Source organism: Sarcophilus harrisii, chromosome 2 (assembly GCF_902635505.1).
Source record: "Sarcophilus harrisii chromosome 2, mSarHar1.11, whole genome shotgun sequence".
NCBI classification, from domain to species: domain Eukaryota; kingdom Metazoa; phylum Chordata; class Mammalia; order Dasyuromorphia; family Dasyuridae; genus Sarcophilus; species Sarcophilus harrisii.
This window is the reverse complement of record NC_045427.1, coordinates 269,239,453-269,256,113: the sequence shown is the minus strand read 5'-3', so window position 1 is coordinate 269,256,113 and position 16,661 is coordinate 269,239,453. Positions and strand designations below refer to the sequence as shown.

The window sequence follows — 16,661 nt, the reverse complement described above, 5'->3', positions numbered from 1 at the left end:
CATGGAAAATTACACTTCTAGGACTAAAAGTTTCCAGTATCTTTTCCTCCCTCATAGTGAGCTTAGAATATTCCCAATATACCTGGTCACTTCATACTCCTGGTCACCCTGGGCCTACTCATTTCTAGCACTTCACTATTGGATTCTGTTTTCAAATGCCAGAGCTCCTCTCTTGAATAACTTCTTTAAAGTGTCTCTTTTCACAGAATTGATAGACTATTTTGAGGACTACTAAGTAGAGAAACTGATCACTCAATTAGTAACTAATTAACTGACAGAAATTTATTCATAGTTCCCAAAGAAATAAAGTATAAATACTTTTTTCATTTTTTCTCTAACAACAATGGATGACCAGGCCATTTTCTATTTTTATTTTTGTCACTTAGAAATAGAATACTTAAAGTATGAGCTATCTGAAGGCCTTGCTACATATAATTATGTTGTTCCATCTATGAAAAATTTTCCATCTTTGGAAATTGTTTCATATATACCAAGATGTCTGTAGATATACAAACTAACATTCCACGTAGTCCTTGTGTCTATTATAGGCAGATTCAGAAATAGATACCTGATATATAACATCCATAAAGTGTAAAACAAATTTGAATACACACAGCTAAAATATGTCTCATGCCATACATAATGGTTAGTATAAATAAGTCACATATAGTAGAAATAGACCTTACCCACACTGCAATGTTGTATGAAGAACACTCCATAGTAGAATGTATATCACAGAGATACCTATCAGATATCTGAGCATTCTCAATATGCATATCAACCCTGCTTTCAGGTTAATTAAATGGCCTGCTTAGTTGGCAATCCATCAATACTTTCCATCAGCTCATCAGAAAGACCAACCAATTTTTCAGTAGGCAGTAGGAGACAGTGCATAGTTTTGATGTTTTCCTTTTTTTCCTTTTATTATATAATTATGCCTGGGATCAGGGTAGAGGGAAATTATGATCTCATTAGATAAATTTTAAAAATCATTTTATACATTTGTTTGATTTATTTCTGAACTATGCAAATAACCATAGGTATATGTTTGAATTCCTATTTAAAAGTATTTTCTTTTAAAAATAAACCAAAAGTAATTGCAATGAATTATCTTATATAGCTAGCTGTATTTTGACATTTTTATATGCCTTTTTAAGCATGAAAATAGTGCTGAATAAGTAGTTCTGATAGGTATCATAGGTATAGGATATTAAGGAAAAACAGACGTATCATAGCCTAGATATGCTGATTTCTTTGGGTATCTGTTTATGATTACAAATAAGTAATTATTTTAATAATTGGCACAGAAACCCTATTATGTAGATAAGAATTAGTTTATCATAGAAATATCCTAGATACTTTCAAAATAGTTATCTTCACATACTGGGGGTGGAATGGGACAGGAATGTTGACCATATAAAATTCTCCTTTGGATTTTCCCATTTTTAAGCAATTACTGTTTTCCAACTTGAGTTGAGGTTATTAATCCTGATTATAGACCAAGCCCTTGGCATGTTTGAAATTTTTTAAAACTATGATTATAAATATCTAAAAATTGGACATTTTATGTAAATAGTAAGTAGATTTTTTATTTGTTTTATAATGTTTGTGTTAATCTCTCCATTTAAACTACCTAATGCCATAGATTAAGACAGCTAGATGACTCAGTGGATAGAACCCTGGAACTAGAGTCAGAAAAACTGAGTTCAAATCTGGCCTCAAATGCTTAGTAGATATGTGACTCTGGACAAATCTCTTCACCTGTTTGCCTTTATCCACTGGAGAAGGAAATGGTAAATCATTCCGGTACCATTACCAAAAAAACCCCATGGGCAGTACTGGCATGCTATGGTCTATGGGATCACAACGAATTGAACACAACGGAATGATTAAACAACAACAATAATATGCTAGAGAGTAGGTTGATACTCTGAAGTATCATGGTGACGGTATAGGTAGTCATAAATAATCATTCTGATTTCTTATTTTTTTTTCTTAAAGAAGGGTTAAAAAACTATTCATACCCTTTGACCAGCAGTGTCATTACTGGGCCTATATCCCAAAGAAATCTTAAAAGAGGGAAAAGGACCCACATGTGCAAAAATGTTTGTAGCAGCTCTTTTTGTGGTAGCAAAGAATTAAAAAATGAGCAGGTGCCCATCAGTTGGGGAATGGCTGAACAAGCTGGTATATGAAGGTAATAGAATATTATTGTTCTATAAAAATGATGAACAATATGATTTTAGAAAAGCCTGGAAAGATTTACATGAACTGATGGTTCAACAAGAAGAACCAGGAATACATTGTACACAATAACAGCAAGAATGTATAATGATCACCTATAAAAGATTTGGTTCTTCTCGGTGGTTCAGTGATCCAAGGCAGTCCCAATAGACTTTGAACAGAAAATGCCATCTGCATGCAGAAAAAGAACCAAAAGTCTGAATGTAAATCAACACATTCTATGTTTACTTCTTTTTTCTGTATTTTAATCTCTCCCATGATTTTTCCCCTTTGCTCTGATTTTTTTCCCCAACATGATTCATAAAGTAATATATATTAAAATAAATAAATTTAGTAGAAAAAAAGAATTACATATTCAATGATTTTTAAGAAGATTTTTACTGGAGTAACTAGATGGCACAGTGGATAGAGCACCAACTCTGAAGTCAAGAGAACCTGAGTTTAAATGTAGCCTCAGACACTTAACGCTTACTAGCTGTGTAACCCGAGGCAAGTCACTTAACCCCAATTGCCCCCCCCCAAAAAAAAAGAAAGAAAAAGATTTTTACCATTTAATTGTTTGTCTTTTTCAGAACTGGTAAAAAAAACTTTCTAAAAGGGATATTTCTAAATCTTATTTTATATAATGTCCTCCTAAAATTACATTTACAATGCTCTGTCATTTCTTTCCTCTTGTTAACTTGATTGTGAAATATTTTGTTGATTCTCATCTTTGGTAGTTTAATTTTGACTTTTTTCAGTTTCAAAGTCAGTTTTGCAAAAGCAATACCTGATGCATAGACAATGACTCCAATCTCACCCTTTCCAAATTCTTAACTTGTTCCCTCCCCCTTCTCCAAATAAAAAAAGAAAAAAAATCTTTAGATTTCTTTTAAAAAAATGCAAACAGATCACTGTTGGGGCAGCTAGATAGCCTAATGGATAAAACACTGGGCCTGAAATCAGGAAGACTCCTCTTCTTCAGTTCAAATATGACCACAGACACTTAATAGCTGTATGACCCTGGACAAGTTACTTAACTTTGTTTGCTTCAGTTTCCTCATCTGTAAAAGGAAAAGAAAAAAACATTCCAATATCTTTGTCGAGGAAAACCCCAAAAGGCACCACAAAGATTCAGACATAACTGAAACTTAATAAATACCATTATTTATAAATTTGTAAAAGTTCTCCTCAAATCAAGTTCAGTTGCCATAAAATTATTCTTCAGTGCTGCAAATTTAAAAATTAAGTTGTATTTAAATGTCTCCGGTAAATAGCACAATTAAGGCCAGAAAAGCAGGTTGCCAGTATTATAACTTTATATCTCTCTGGGGTCTTTGTTTTTGTGGTAAAGCAGATCCTTAATATAATTTCTGTGTAGGTCTGGGAAGGAGTAGGGTAGGGGTTCTCTTCATCTAATATTAGACTAATGAATAGCATAAGAAAAGAAATATGTCACACCTAATGGTTTACCAGGAGCTATGTAGGGAAATAGTAATGAACCCTAGGAAAATAAATAAGGGTAAATTCAGGAAACATATGTGAAAATGCAGCAGTGGTATAAATTGAATAATAAAATTCCTGGTCATATTTTGCCATAAATAGAGGTTTGGGAATTTGTCATTCACCTTATTTAAAATTCAGAAATATTAAAGGTACAGGGTTCTCTCATTACAGAAATAATAGAATTCTGGCTATTACTGAGTTAGGGTAATTTAAATGGCTATAGAATGCATTATATCAATAAATGGAACATCTGTATGAAATGTCCACCTGCTGATCTACTACTACTCAGTGTACATTTCAATGAAATGCACTTCATCATTTTAAGACTTCTTCTAATGAAGGCTGATCTGGATTAACATTTTGAACACAAATACTTTTAGGCATTAAAACTCTCTCTCTAAATGAAATTGCATTGTCTTGTTTACCCTCGTTGATTAATAAGCAATCTGTTAACTGTTAGAATAGTCCAATTGTGCCAGTAGAAGGAGATTAGTAATTCTGTGATGTTGGTGGATATAATCATCATTTCTCTTGAAGGCTTTGAATTAGACTATCACTTACACATTATCCGTAGGCAAAGAAAAGATAGAGCATTTTTAGACATGTGTACTCAGTAGTTTTACTAGAGTCATTTCAGCCTAGGGTCACAGGAGCAATATAAAAACTTCCTGGGGGGTTGGGCAGGAGAAACGGTGTTTCATTGCTTTGATATTCCTTCCAAATTGCCTCTATCTGTCTATATGGGTGTATGTAACTTTTTATTTTCAACAGGATGTAATACCCTGATATCTTAATTTCTGTTTTTCATGTTGTTTTTTGTTTAAATCAAGTTTAGAAAGAACAGGAATAGCTCAATTATCTGTTTGGTTTTTTTTTCCCTCAGAAAAGAGGTTTCATATTTTGAACAGCTTTTAGTTTCCTTGAACTTCTTTCAAGCATATCAAAAACCTCCAAACCTTCTTGCCCCAAAGCATTTAATGACAGTGCTACTTTCTTTAATGGTGTCTAATTGCCTTCTGTAGGACTTTCCCCCTCATTTCAGGTTTCCAGGGGGATTGAATCAAATTGGGCCAGGCTGTACGCTTGACATATATGTTTCTTGAAAGATTTCTTTAATTCAATTTGAAAATGTTAAATGACTAAGTCTCAAAGGGGAATAGACTAGCTTTCAGGTACATAACCCAGTGGAGAAGGTGATGAAGTGGGGAGGGGGTGCAGAATGTTCTCTTAGATTTGGTTGGCAACATGAGATATTCATCTAAAGCAGAGGGGTTCTTAACCTGTTTGTGTGTGTGTTTACACACATGGTCCTTTTTGACATGGCATTCTGAAGAAGCCTACGCACCCTTTTTCAGGATAATGTTTTTAAATGCATAAAACAAAATGCAGTGGGATGATAAAGAATCTGGATGGAAAGGAGACCAAGTGTGTTTCAGCCTCATTAGCCCGCTGTTCATTGTGATTGGAAATGATGAGTGTAGCTGAAAAAGATAAAATGTAAGGAAATAAGAAATTAGCAGCTCATGGAAAGTTTGAGGGCAAATGGCAGGACTGACATCCTCCTCTGTGTTTGTTGCAGTCTCTGTGTAATGAAATCAAGCAACGCAGGCGCGGGGTGGCCTCGGTCCTCCGCCTTTGTCAGCACCTCTTGGATGACCAGGAGACCTGCAATCTGAACGCAGATCACCAACCTATGCAGCTGATCATTGTGAACCTCGAGAGAAGGTGGGAGGCCATTGTCATGCAAGCTGTCCAGTGGCAAACAAGGCTACAAAAGAAGCTGGGCAAGGAGCGGGTGAGTGATGCTTGCTTTTAAAAAGGCCCAGTGTTCTCGTAGTCTTCTTCTCCTCCTTTTTTTCCCCCCCACAGAAGGACCATTCTTCTAGGTCTTGGCAAACACATTCATCTCACAAGTAGGTTTGCTGACTGAAGGTGCACTTCTGTCCAATCAGCAGGGAAAGCTTGTTTTTCCCCCCACAGGGCTCAGATTTGCCTGACTAATAAGATGCATTTTAGTAAGTCTTAATATTCTGTTTTTAATAGCACACAGGTTTTTATTGAATCTCACAAAAGCAAATCATTAATTCACTCAATTTTTTCAATCACCCCTTGCCCAGAATACCTGTTAATCATACAAGACCCCATGAGTATTTTGCTGGGAGCTGATTCTGTACTCTGAGCATATGGGGCAGTACATATTTTCTTGAAATAAAGCCATGTTTACCTTTCCATTACATGATGTGGGTGAGCTCTGATTTAGACACCAATCCTCCTTTATTTCCCACCTGAGGCAGATATGTGACAGTGTCACATTGACACATTTGCTGAAAAAGGGAGTTTCAGTTCAATCTTGAAGAAATATTTCTAAATTGAATTAGAAGTTCCATTTGTTATTACCAGTCTTTCACCAATATTGACAGGTAGCCAGATGGCAAAGTGGAGTCAGAAAGACCTGAGTTCAAATGTGACCTCAGACACTTACTAGCTTAAACTCTGCCTCAGTTTCCTCATCTGTAAAACAAGCTGGAGAAGGAAAAGGCAAACCTTTTCCAAGAAAACTCCAAATGGGGTCATGAAGAGTATGACATGACTGAAAAATAACCAAAAATACCTAAAATATACAAATGACCTATGAGAATGAAGGGATCACATGTGATCATGACTAAACAACAAGTTATCTCCAATTTGCTGATAAGAAAACCAGGCCTGAGAGATGTTAAGGGATTTGCTATGATTACATACAGAATTGTGTGTCTGAGAGAGGTCTTCCTGCCTTCAGAAGATCTAGTACTTTACCAACATTATTCTGTGTTTTTCATGCATAAACTTGGAGACAGCATCCTCTTTGTAGAAGGTCTGACACTTATATATGAACAAATAAATTGAGTAAATAAAAAGGACAACTCTCCTGGCTCTTGTAGATCCCCAGGTCCATTTCAGTGGACAGCTGGGGATTCAAAGTTCTAGCAATCAAAAGGAAAAATCTTTTAATGGCAAAGTGAGTTCCTCACTGAATTCCATTTGTAATAGTGCCCTAATATTTGTTGTCTGGTATGTTTGGCATCAGGGACTAGGAACAGAAGGAGCCATGAATTAGTTGGCTTTCTAAACTCCCTAGCATATATAGCTACTCTGAGTTCAGAGAGTGTGATATTAGCCTCTGGGGTGCTGTTTGGTGTTTCTAAGCTAAAGTTGTCAAATTGCCTATGACTTGCAAATTATTACTAATAATTATCCAATTGGTTATGTTTTCATGAGACCACCTGTTGTGAAACTACTTAGTTACTGTGTTGGGGTACTATGGTACCTTTGCGGGGGGCGAGAGATAGGAAAAGTTGTTTTATCCCGAGAAATATTGGTGGCAGTTGTTAGTAAATGCCTGAAACAGGAATCATATAGAGCTCTGTAAAGCCTTGAATGTTAATTCTGCAGTCTGATTTTCTTAGTGTTCAGCTTGCTTCAGGGAAGCAAAAAATGGATTTCTTTTGGGATTCAGAAGAAAATAAAAAAATGGCAGGAAGACAGGAGAAGCTCTCTGAAGGCTAGAAATTAGAATTGTCTTTGGGAGAGGAGCTTTTTATATCTTTTCTGGAATAAGGGTAAATTTCAGCAGTAGGAAGCCCCTGAAGCTATGACTTTGGAAGCCCTGCTACAGCTTAGCATCAGTTAGTTACTATGACAAGAGCAACATCGATCCTTTTTGTTGTGGTTATTTGTTTTCCAGGCAAGAAGCTACTACGTCTAAGCTAATAAAAACAGTAGTGGTTAAAAATAACTCCTTGTGGGCTAAATTGAGTAGGGAAGCACTGTAAAGATGGATTAGACTTGGGAATAGAACGAATTTCTGGTATATGACAAGTCCAAGGCACTGAGCAAAAGACTGTTTAATTGTCTGAGCATCAGTGGAGTCTGAGGTAGCACATGCTGTTTTATGACATGTTTTTGTAGGAAGAAGTTCGAGTTTAGCTTTACAGGACTCAGATATATAATCTTGGTTTTCCTCTCTATTGATTAGCAGCAGAATTTTGCCCCAGTCTTTGAGTGGAGTTGCTTTTCAAAAGACATTTATCTTCCTGAGTTCAAATCTGGCCTTGGACACTTATTATGTGACCCTAAGGTAATTTGCCCCAGTTTCCTTGATGTAAAATAGAATTAATACCTCTCAGGGTTGTTGGGAAGATTAAATGAGATAACAATTGTAAATCTCTTAGTACAGTGCCTAGCAGATGGTAGGCACTATTTAATGATGATGATGATGTGATATTTTTATACTTAAATCAAGTGTTCACTTGGAACTTATTGCAGTAAATGTTGTAAGAGGTTGCTATAAGTCCCTCTCCACTTTTTTGGGCAAATTCTGTTTTCTAATTTTCCATGTAGTTCTTATCAAATGATGAATTTTCCCCAGGTAATTTATATCTTTGGTTTTATTAATTGCTGGACTATTTATTCCAACTGATTCTTGCTTAGTCTATTCCAATAATTCTATTTTCTATTTTTTAAATCAGCATACCACTTATATATGTATATATATTTAAAGATTGTTGGCTTAAAATATGATTGAAAATCACCATTCATCTTTGGTTTTTATTCTCCCTCCCCTTCATTCATTCCTTTGAAATTTTAGGATATTCTAGAATCTCTAAAAAATAGTTCCTCCAAATGACTTTTGTTACTATTTCATCGGCTTCTCTCAAGAAAGAGAATAAATCTGGTTAGTTATAAGAATAAATCTGGAAACCAATTTAGGTTGGATTATAATTTTTATTATATTGACAGAGCATAATTATAATCAATAAGCATCCCACCCATTAGTTACTAGATTGTTCATTTAAAATGTTTATTAATTGAAAACCTGAAGATTGACTCCCAGATGTTCTGTACCTTTTGCAATTATTGTGAATGAGATTTTAAAAATATTTTCCCCTAAAAAATTTTGTTGCTAAATAGAAATGCTGGCAATTTTTATAGATTTATTTTCCTACTTTATTGAATCATCTTTATTAATCATCTAGATTAGTTTATTTGCTAACTTTCTAGGGTTTTCTAAATAAATAATTACATTGTCTGTTAATAGAGATGATTTTTCCCCTATTCTTTGCCAATATTTGTTTTTAATTGTACTTTCTTCTTCTTGCTTAGAAGCCAATTAATCAATAAAAATTTTTAAACTAGTCATTATACTAAACTTTAAAAGCATTTCTAGGAATGTCAATGAATAGTGCGGACAGGATTCATCTTTAATTTACCCACGTAAATTTTATTTTAAAAATTTCTCATATTTCTCCATTGAAAATAAAGCTACCTTTAATTTAGCACCAAAAATGTCCCTTCAGTGCCTACCCTATATTTCTTAGGGGTTTTGGCATAAATGAACCTTGTATTTTCTCAAAAGCTTTTTCTTTTCATATAATCACTTGGTTTGTTACAAATGTGTTTATATAGATTATTTTCCTAATTTTGACTCATGTTCAAATTGATGGAATAAATTCCACATGGTCATGGTGAGTACTTAGGGGGATATATTGCTATGTATTCGTGACATTAATCTATAGTTATCTTTGTTTTATGTTTCCTGGTTTAGGTAGTAGGACTATATATGAATTGTAAGGAATTTGGTGAAATATTTTTTTCTTCTTTCTTTTTCTTGAGAAAGATTTTTGTAGTACACTATTAACTTTTTAAAAAAATATTTGATTGAGTTCACACATTATATACATCCATTTGGTTAGTCTTTCCAAAGAATCACATTTTAGTTTGATTATCTCTGTAGTTAGTTTTCCACTTTTTAAATTTCTCCTCAATATGTCAAGATTTCCTCTTCCTTTTTTTCTCTCCTTATTTCAAATTTATTTATAAGGGATTCATGGTAAACATTTTCAAATATTCAAAGGGTTGTCATGGAAAAAGAAGAAAAATACAGTCTTGCCCTAAAGAAGCTTATATTCCAGTTTGGAAACTCAACATACAAAATAAATCTGAAAACAGAAGAGAGAGGATAACTAGAAATTATTTCCTGTTATATGGAAAATCAAAGAAAGTTAAAATGAGTGGTAGCAGGTAGAAAATGATATGCTTTATTCTTCCCTCTCCTTAAATGTTAGTTGAGAAGTTCATGATTCTACCCTCTAAATTGAGGAACAGAGAGTTCTGATGGGATTTGAGTACCAACAATGATTAGCTATTACAAGATGATGGGATTTTCCACTGATGAGATTCTTGAGGACAGGTGGAAAAGACCAAGAAGTCCACTTGGGGATATTTCTAATTGTTGGGAAGGTTTTTCCTTCTATCAAGTTGAAGTCTGCTTTTCCATAACTTCTAGAAACTGATTCTAGCTCTATGTTCTGAAAACAAGTTTATTCCTTTTCCTATAACAACTCTTGAATATTTTGAAAACAATTTCTATGAATCCTTTAAGTTTTTTCATCACTGTACAGCAATGACCCATTTCTTTCATTTTTGGCTCTTAAATGATATAGAACTGGTCAGCTCATCATGTCCCTGTCTCTTGGTCCCTGTCTAGTTTATTATTGTATATCCTAAACTGTGATCTCTAGAGGCAGCTAAGAAATATAGTAGATAGGGACACTGGAATAGAGGTCTTGAATCCTGCTCATATGTAAAATTAGGATAATAGCTCCTACATTCCAAGGTTGTTGTGGGAACTAAATGAGATAAAATTTGTAAAGCACTTTGTAGTTAATAAATGAGTTGTTATTGTTGTTATATTTTTAATGCATAGTTTGACTTTGCTCAGAACCTTCAATGGCTCCCTGATACTTATAGGGCAAAATAGAAAACATTTAAGTTCCTACAATCTGGCCCCAGCTTCTCTTTTCAGTCTTTCACACTTTGTCTTTCTGGCCCACTTGAACACCAGTTGTTTCTCAAAATGCATAGATATACGCACTCTTGCATACATTTTGCTTGTCTCCTATGATTGAAATAAACCCTTTCTACATCTCCTCTTACTAATAGCCTTTCCCTTCTTCAAGGTCCAACTTGAGGGCCACCTCCCCCGTGAAGCCTACTTTGATCTTCCAGCTGAAAGTTATTCTACTCTTCTACTTCTAATGGCATTTTTTCTGAGTCTCTCATTTGCCTGTATCACATCCTACCTATTTGGATTTAAGTCCTATCCCTCCTATTCTATTTCAAGGGGCAACCTAGCACTGTGACACGCACACAAAGACATTTAATAAACATTTGTTTAGTTGAACCAGGCTTGTATCTAAGTTAAAAAAAAAAAAAAAAAGACTGAGGACTCCAGAGCAAAAGATGTGCCTACATTATGCCTCTCAAATTTATCATCTTTTTTTCACTCTCACAATTGTCTCCTTATTGTTTTCCCCGCCTCAAGTCTCTTGGCAATCTCAAATGCAAAGTGATTTTCTTAAAATACACAGGTCTGACCACATTCCACTCTTGTTCAATAAACTCTAGTGGTCCTATATTACTTTGAGGATCAAATATAAACTCTCCTTTAGGGCATTTAAAAACCTTTAAAACTAACCTAGCTTTCCAACCTTGTTATAAATGTTGTCCTTCAATTCTAATAGACTCAGGATGGAAAATGCCTTTTACATCCAGAGAAAGAACTATGGAAATTTAATGTAGAATAAAGAACAATATTTTCACTTTTTTTTGTTTGTTTTTTTCCTTTCTCAAGGTTTTTTCTACCCTTTTGATCTGATTTTTCTTGTACAACATGACAAATATGAAAATCTATTTAAAGGAATTATACATATTTAACCTAGATCCGATTACTTGCTGTCTTGGGGAGAGAGTAAAAGAAAAAAATTTGGAACACAAAGTCTTACAGAAATGAATGTTGAAAACTATCTTTACATGTATTTGGAAAATTAAAAATACTATTGCAAAGACAAAAACCCCACAAATTGTTATCCTTCAGGTATATTAGAATCCAGTTGACCTTCTTGCTGCCCACCTGGCACTTAATTGTCCAGCTGTTTGTTTTTGTGTTATCTATTCCTTCCACCACCACCAACCCCCCCCACCCCATATCTGAAAGAACCACCTCCTTTATCTGTATTCTCTTAAAATGTCTACTTTTCTTCAAAGATCAGAGTTGTTATTTAATACCTTCCTTTCTGGACATGGATAAATGATAGTGCCTTCCCATGTATGTTTTACATAATTGTAAGTATACATGTTATCCTCCACCCACTCCTTCTAGAGAGTAAGCTTCTTCAGGTCAGGGAATATTGCATTTCTGTTTTTGTATCCATAGTGTCTAGAATAATTCCCAGAACACAGTAAGTGCTTAACAAATGCATGTTGATTGATGGACTTTCTGGCTTCTATTTTGACTACTCAGAAGACATCTTGATACATTCTAAGGAATGTTTAGAACAGCCAAGGTTACCAAATAAACAGCCTCTACAGAACTGAGTATGTATTTATACAAACGTATACACTTAATATATATGCCTATATGTATATCATATGTGTGTGTGTATATATATATATATATGTGTGTGTGTGTGTGTGTGTGTATAAACAATAGAAAATAAAAAGTGACAACCTACAATTTAACACACAGATTATGAGTATATATTTAACAGTATTGGTATATATGGCATAGCAGGGTTATATAGCAAAATGAGCCCCAGTGTAATTGGGAATAAGAAAGTTTTAGTCCTGACTCTGACCACTAACAAGTTGTATGAATTCAATCAAATTATTTATTTTTTCAGCTCTTAGTTTTCCCACATGAAAAAATGAAAAAGATGAATTTGATCTCTAGTTCTCTTTCTCCCTAGTTATATAAATATATGCAGCATATATCTAAATACTTAAAAAACAGGAACTGGATTTTGTTTTGTTTTTGTTTGTTTCTTCTTTATGTAGGGTCTACTATGTTTTAAGCATTGAAGAAATAGCAAAAAAAAAAAAGCAAGCATTATTATTTTACTTGACAATTAATTGCAAAGTTCTATTAATATAACAAAATAAGTCTCCAATGTCTATTCCAAATCCTACCATTCCTAGTGTAGGCATTTTATGTACTCAAAACATAGGACAATTTAAACCAGAAAGTGTTTCGTTTGTTTTGCAGCATATTTTCCATTGGTCAAATATCCTGTGCCTTCAGATGCTCCCAGATATAAAGTAAGAACCCCACTTCTGCAGGGCAGAAAAATTTTGCCCATTTTACCTAACTTGGAATAGTTTTCATTTTTGTATACTGCCTTAGTGCTGAATTCTAAAGTCATTTTCTTAGTTAATAGCAATCCTATTTATCATCAGAAAAATGGTCCCCATGAAGTGCCACCTTCCATGTTTTTAAAAATAAATATTTTTAAGCAAAAACAGCATCTTAGTTCGTCTGAGATTCTCCCAGTCTTCTTGTATGTGTGGAAAACATCTGTCTTTGAATCCTTGGTTGTTCTAGTATTGTTTCTGTTCTTCACCAAAGTGTTTTTTTCTTTTCTTTTCTTTCTTTCTTTTTTTTTTTAACTTCCCTCTTTCCCTGCCACTCCAGTGCCCTGGTATAGAACACAGAATTGTGTGTCCAGAGAAACCCTGCACTTCTGCTGGCTTTGGAAGTATGTTCTACATCCAGCCACATAATTGAAAATAATAAGGCCACGATAAATGGGATGGCCCCAGGGTATAACACCCAAGGGATTCAATTGCTGTCACTTTTCATCAATGTCCATGCATCATGGTAATTGAGGTAACATAACCAATTACCACATTTTAATTAGAGTTCTAAGAACTTGGGAAAATTTGCAATGGTGAGACAGCTCACTTTAAGTAAAAGAAAAAAAAAAAGACAATCCTCTTCATGTTTCCTGGGCTTGTTTCTTGGGTGCTTATTTCTTACAAGCAGGAGGTACATGAAACACTGGTTCGTCAATCTTAGCCTCCCTCTTCTCTCATTCCCCCTACCCTCTTATGCATTCACTCAGTTATGATGCATTTTCAAAAACAAAATAATTATAATACTATTCCGTTGCCAAAATTATAACTCCACTCTCATCATTTATAATGTTAGGGAAATACAGATGAAGATGCTTCCTAGAGTGCTGTTTTGGGGTTACTAATCAGTAACTGTGACAGTGTTTCTAACTATATAGTTTGTGGGAGGGATGCTTAACATACTCAGTCATTATTTTAAGGTAGTTAATGAAGACTTCAAGCTCTTCTGGGTGGGATAACAAAGTACTAACAAAATAATCCTAGATTTCACACATAAATAAATATACATACATATGTTTATATCCATACATAAATATGTATATACATAAATGTACATCAACGTAATAAAAAGACATATTTACCAAGAGAAAGACAGATAGAGTGACATAACAGAAGGTCAGTTTTGCAATCAGAAAAACCTGGGTTCAAATCCCACCTTGGACATACCTTGTCTTTATAGCCCTGGGCAAAACATTGAACATTTTAATGCTTTGAAACTTTGGACTGCAGATTAAATGCTGTTCTTTATTGGTAAATGTGTGTTTTCTCATTGGAAAATAACTGCTTTGATCCAAAAAAGTTGGGAGTTTATACTCATATGATGTAAATGTAGCTATAGACCTATCTCCTAAACTAAAAAACAATATGAAATCCATCAGAATGAATTACTTCATTTAGTAAATAAATTTAACTAAGGTAATTATTTTATAAGACTAGAGTTTAACTGGAAAACTCCTATAAAATTTTAGTGCTGCATAATCAAGTAATTATGTAATTACTTGCACTTAATTACTTAAGAGAGATTTTTTTTTAAAGAAACTCAAAGTAAAGTGACTCACTTCTTCTTTAAAGCATTTTCTAGCCATCTTTAGCTACCACAAAGCATATTCAAGAGCTATTTATTAATGAGAAAGTTATTTTTTCTTTTAACCTCCCCTTGATATTCTTATTCTTTTCTTCATATTCTCAGAATGTTTAGTTTATTTGGGTTTTGAGGCTCCCACATGCTACAAGCAAACTAGGCTTGACCCCTACCCTCAAAAAATGTCTAATTTATGTAACAAGGCAACTTTTTATTAGGTTTCAAAAATATGAAAGGATTGTATAGAGAGATTTTTGCCACTATTCCCATTTTTTCCTAATGACATAAACATAAGATTGAGTGTATATTGTTGTTGATGCCATTATATAGAGATAAACTTCTGATAAAAAATGTGAGTAGGTCCAAGAGATTCTCAAAAGATGTCAATTAATCTGACCTAGGGTCTCTGGGAACAGGCAGAGGAGGGGCCAAAGAAGTAATGAGATGACTTATAAATGGAAGACAGGAATTACAGAAGTTTGTGTTATAACTCTCATGTGAGAAATTATGTTTTATTTTATTTTCATTTACTTGTAACATTTTATTTTCCCTCATTTTATTTTTGAGATTTATTTCCCTTCATTTGTAACATTAAAAGTTCTGGATTGATACTGTCGCAAATTCCAACTCTAAAATCCATAGATCCCATTAAAGGTCAAATATTCTAACACCTAAGTTAAAGTCAACAAATGAATATTAATAGAATCCCCCTTCTCCCACTTTAGTGTTTGTGGCAGAACATTGGGAAAGATCCACGCTTTTCTTTCCATCTCTGCTACCCTTACCTAGTGCAGTCCCCCGTCATGCCCTGCCTAGATTATTGCAACTTCTTCACTGGTATAGAAACATTGCTTGGTTTCATTTTGTTCTTAAAATGGAATGGAGTGCCAAGAGAAGAGGTAGACTCCTTGTCCTTGGATATAATCACCATTTAGGGATGTGGGTATAATAATGGTGGGTATTCCTTTTAAGTATAGTTGGGCTAGATGATTTACAAGGTTTCCTCTAAGAATATTCTTTTTCTGCTCCTACCAATATGAATATTACTATTAGAATAAACTTTTTAGGGTGCTAGGTAGAGCATTGGGCCTGAAATCAGGAAGGCAGTTGAAATCCAGCCTCAGTCACCTAATTGTATGACTCTGGGCAATTCACTTAATCTGTTTGTCTCCATTTCCTTATTTGTAAAATGGGAATACTAACACCTACCGCACAGCCTTATTGTGGAATCAAATTAGATGATATTTGTAAAGTGCTTAACACACTATGTAATTGCTTATTCCCATTCCTTCACCTTAAAGCTTTTGCCTTCTTACCAAATCCCCCTATCATCTCTACACTTTTGTACCAGCTAATTCTTCTTCCTATATTGTCATCTCTCTTCCTCTTCCACTTTTCTAAATCCCATCTAGTCTTCAAAATCCAACATGTCCCACCTCTTCTATGATCATAAATTGACTTAAGGAAAATTGGTCATCTACCCTAATCTTATAAATTAAGAACATATAGATCAGGAAAGTTAGAAAATTGCTCAAGCTAACATAACAATGTGTGGGACGAGATTTGATCTCAGCCTTTCTCAGATTATTCTTGTCAACACTCATCTCTCTCTTATCTGATCTTTTAGCATATATAGTCAGGGTCATGTAGTTTATTTAGTAATAAAGAGGTAGTTTTGTTTTCCTATTAAGATGGGTGGACATTTAAAAAGCTCCAATAACAGCCCCCTGATTGTGAGCCAAAGGCCACACTTACATCGTTTTTTAGCTTTTTTATTTTCAAAATATATGCAAAGAAAGTTTTCAACACCTTGCAAAACCTTGTGTTCTAATTTTTTCTCCCTACCTTCTCCCCATCTGCTCCTTCAGACAGCAAGAAATCCAATATATGTTAAACATGTATAATTCTTCTCTACATATTTCCACAATTACCATGCTGCACAAGAAAAATCAGATCAAAAAGGGGAAAAAATGAGAAAGAAAACAAAATGCAAGCAAACAATAACAAAAAAGTGAAAAGAAAACTATGTTGTGATCCACACTCAGTCCCCATAGTCCTCTCTCGGGATGCAGATGGCTCTCTTTATCACAAGTTCATTGAAAAGATTCATACGTATCAGAGC

General features: G+C 34.3%; 1 protein-coding gene across 4 annotated transcripts in view; it reads left to right on the top strand.

The window, feature by feature from the left end:
* The window catches only part of AKAP6 (A-kinase anchoring protein 6), a 560,862-nt gene that overhangs the window by 505,679 nt on the left and 38,522 nt on the right, over window positions 1-16,661 (top strand). For all 4 annotated transcript variants that reach the window (XM_031952248.1, XM_031952249.1, XM_031952250.1 and 1 more), the window contains exon 12: window positions 5,309-5,524. In XM_031952248.1, coding sequence (XP_031808108.1) covers window positions 5,309-5,524 — 216 coding nt within the window. The remainder of the gene's footprint in view (window positions 1-5,308; window positions 5,525-16,661) is intronic.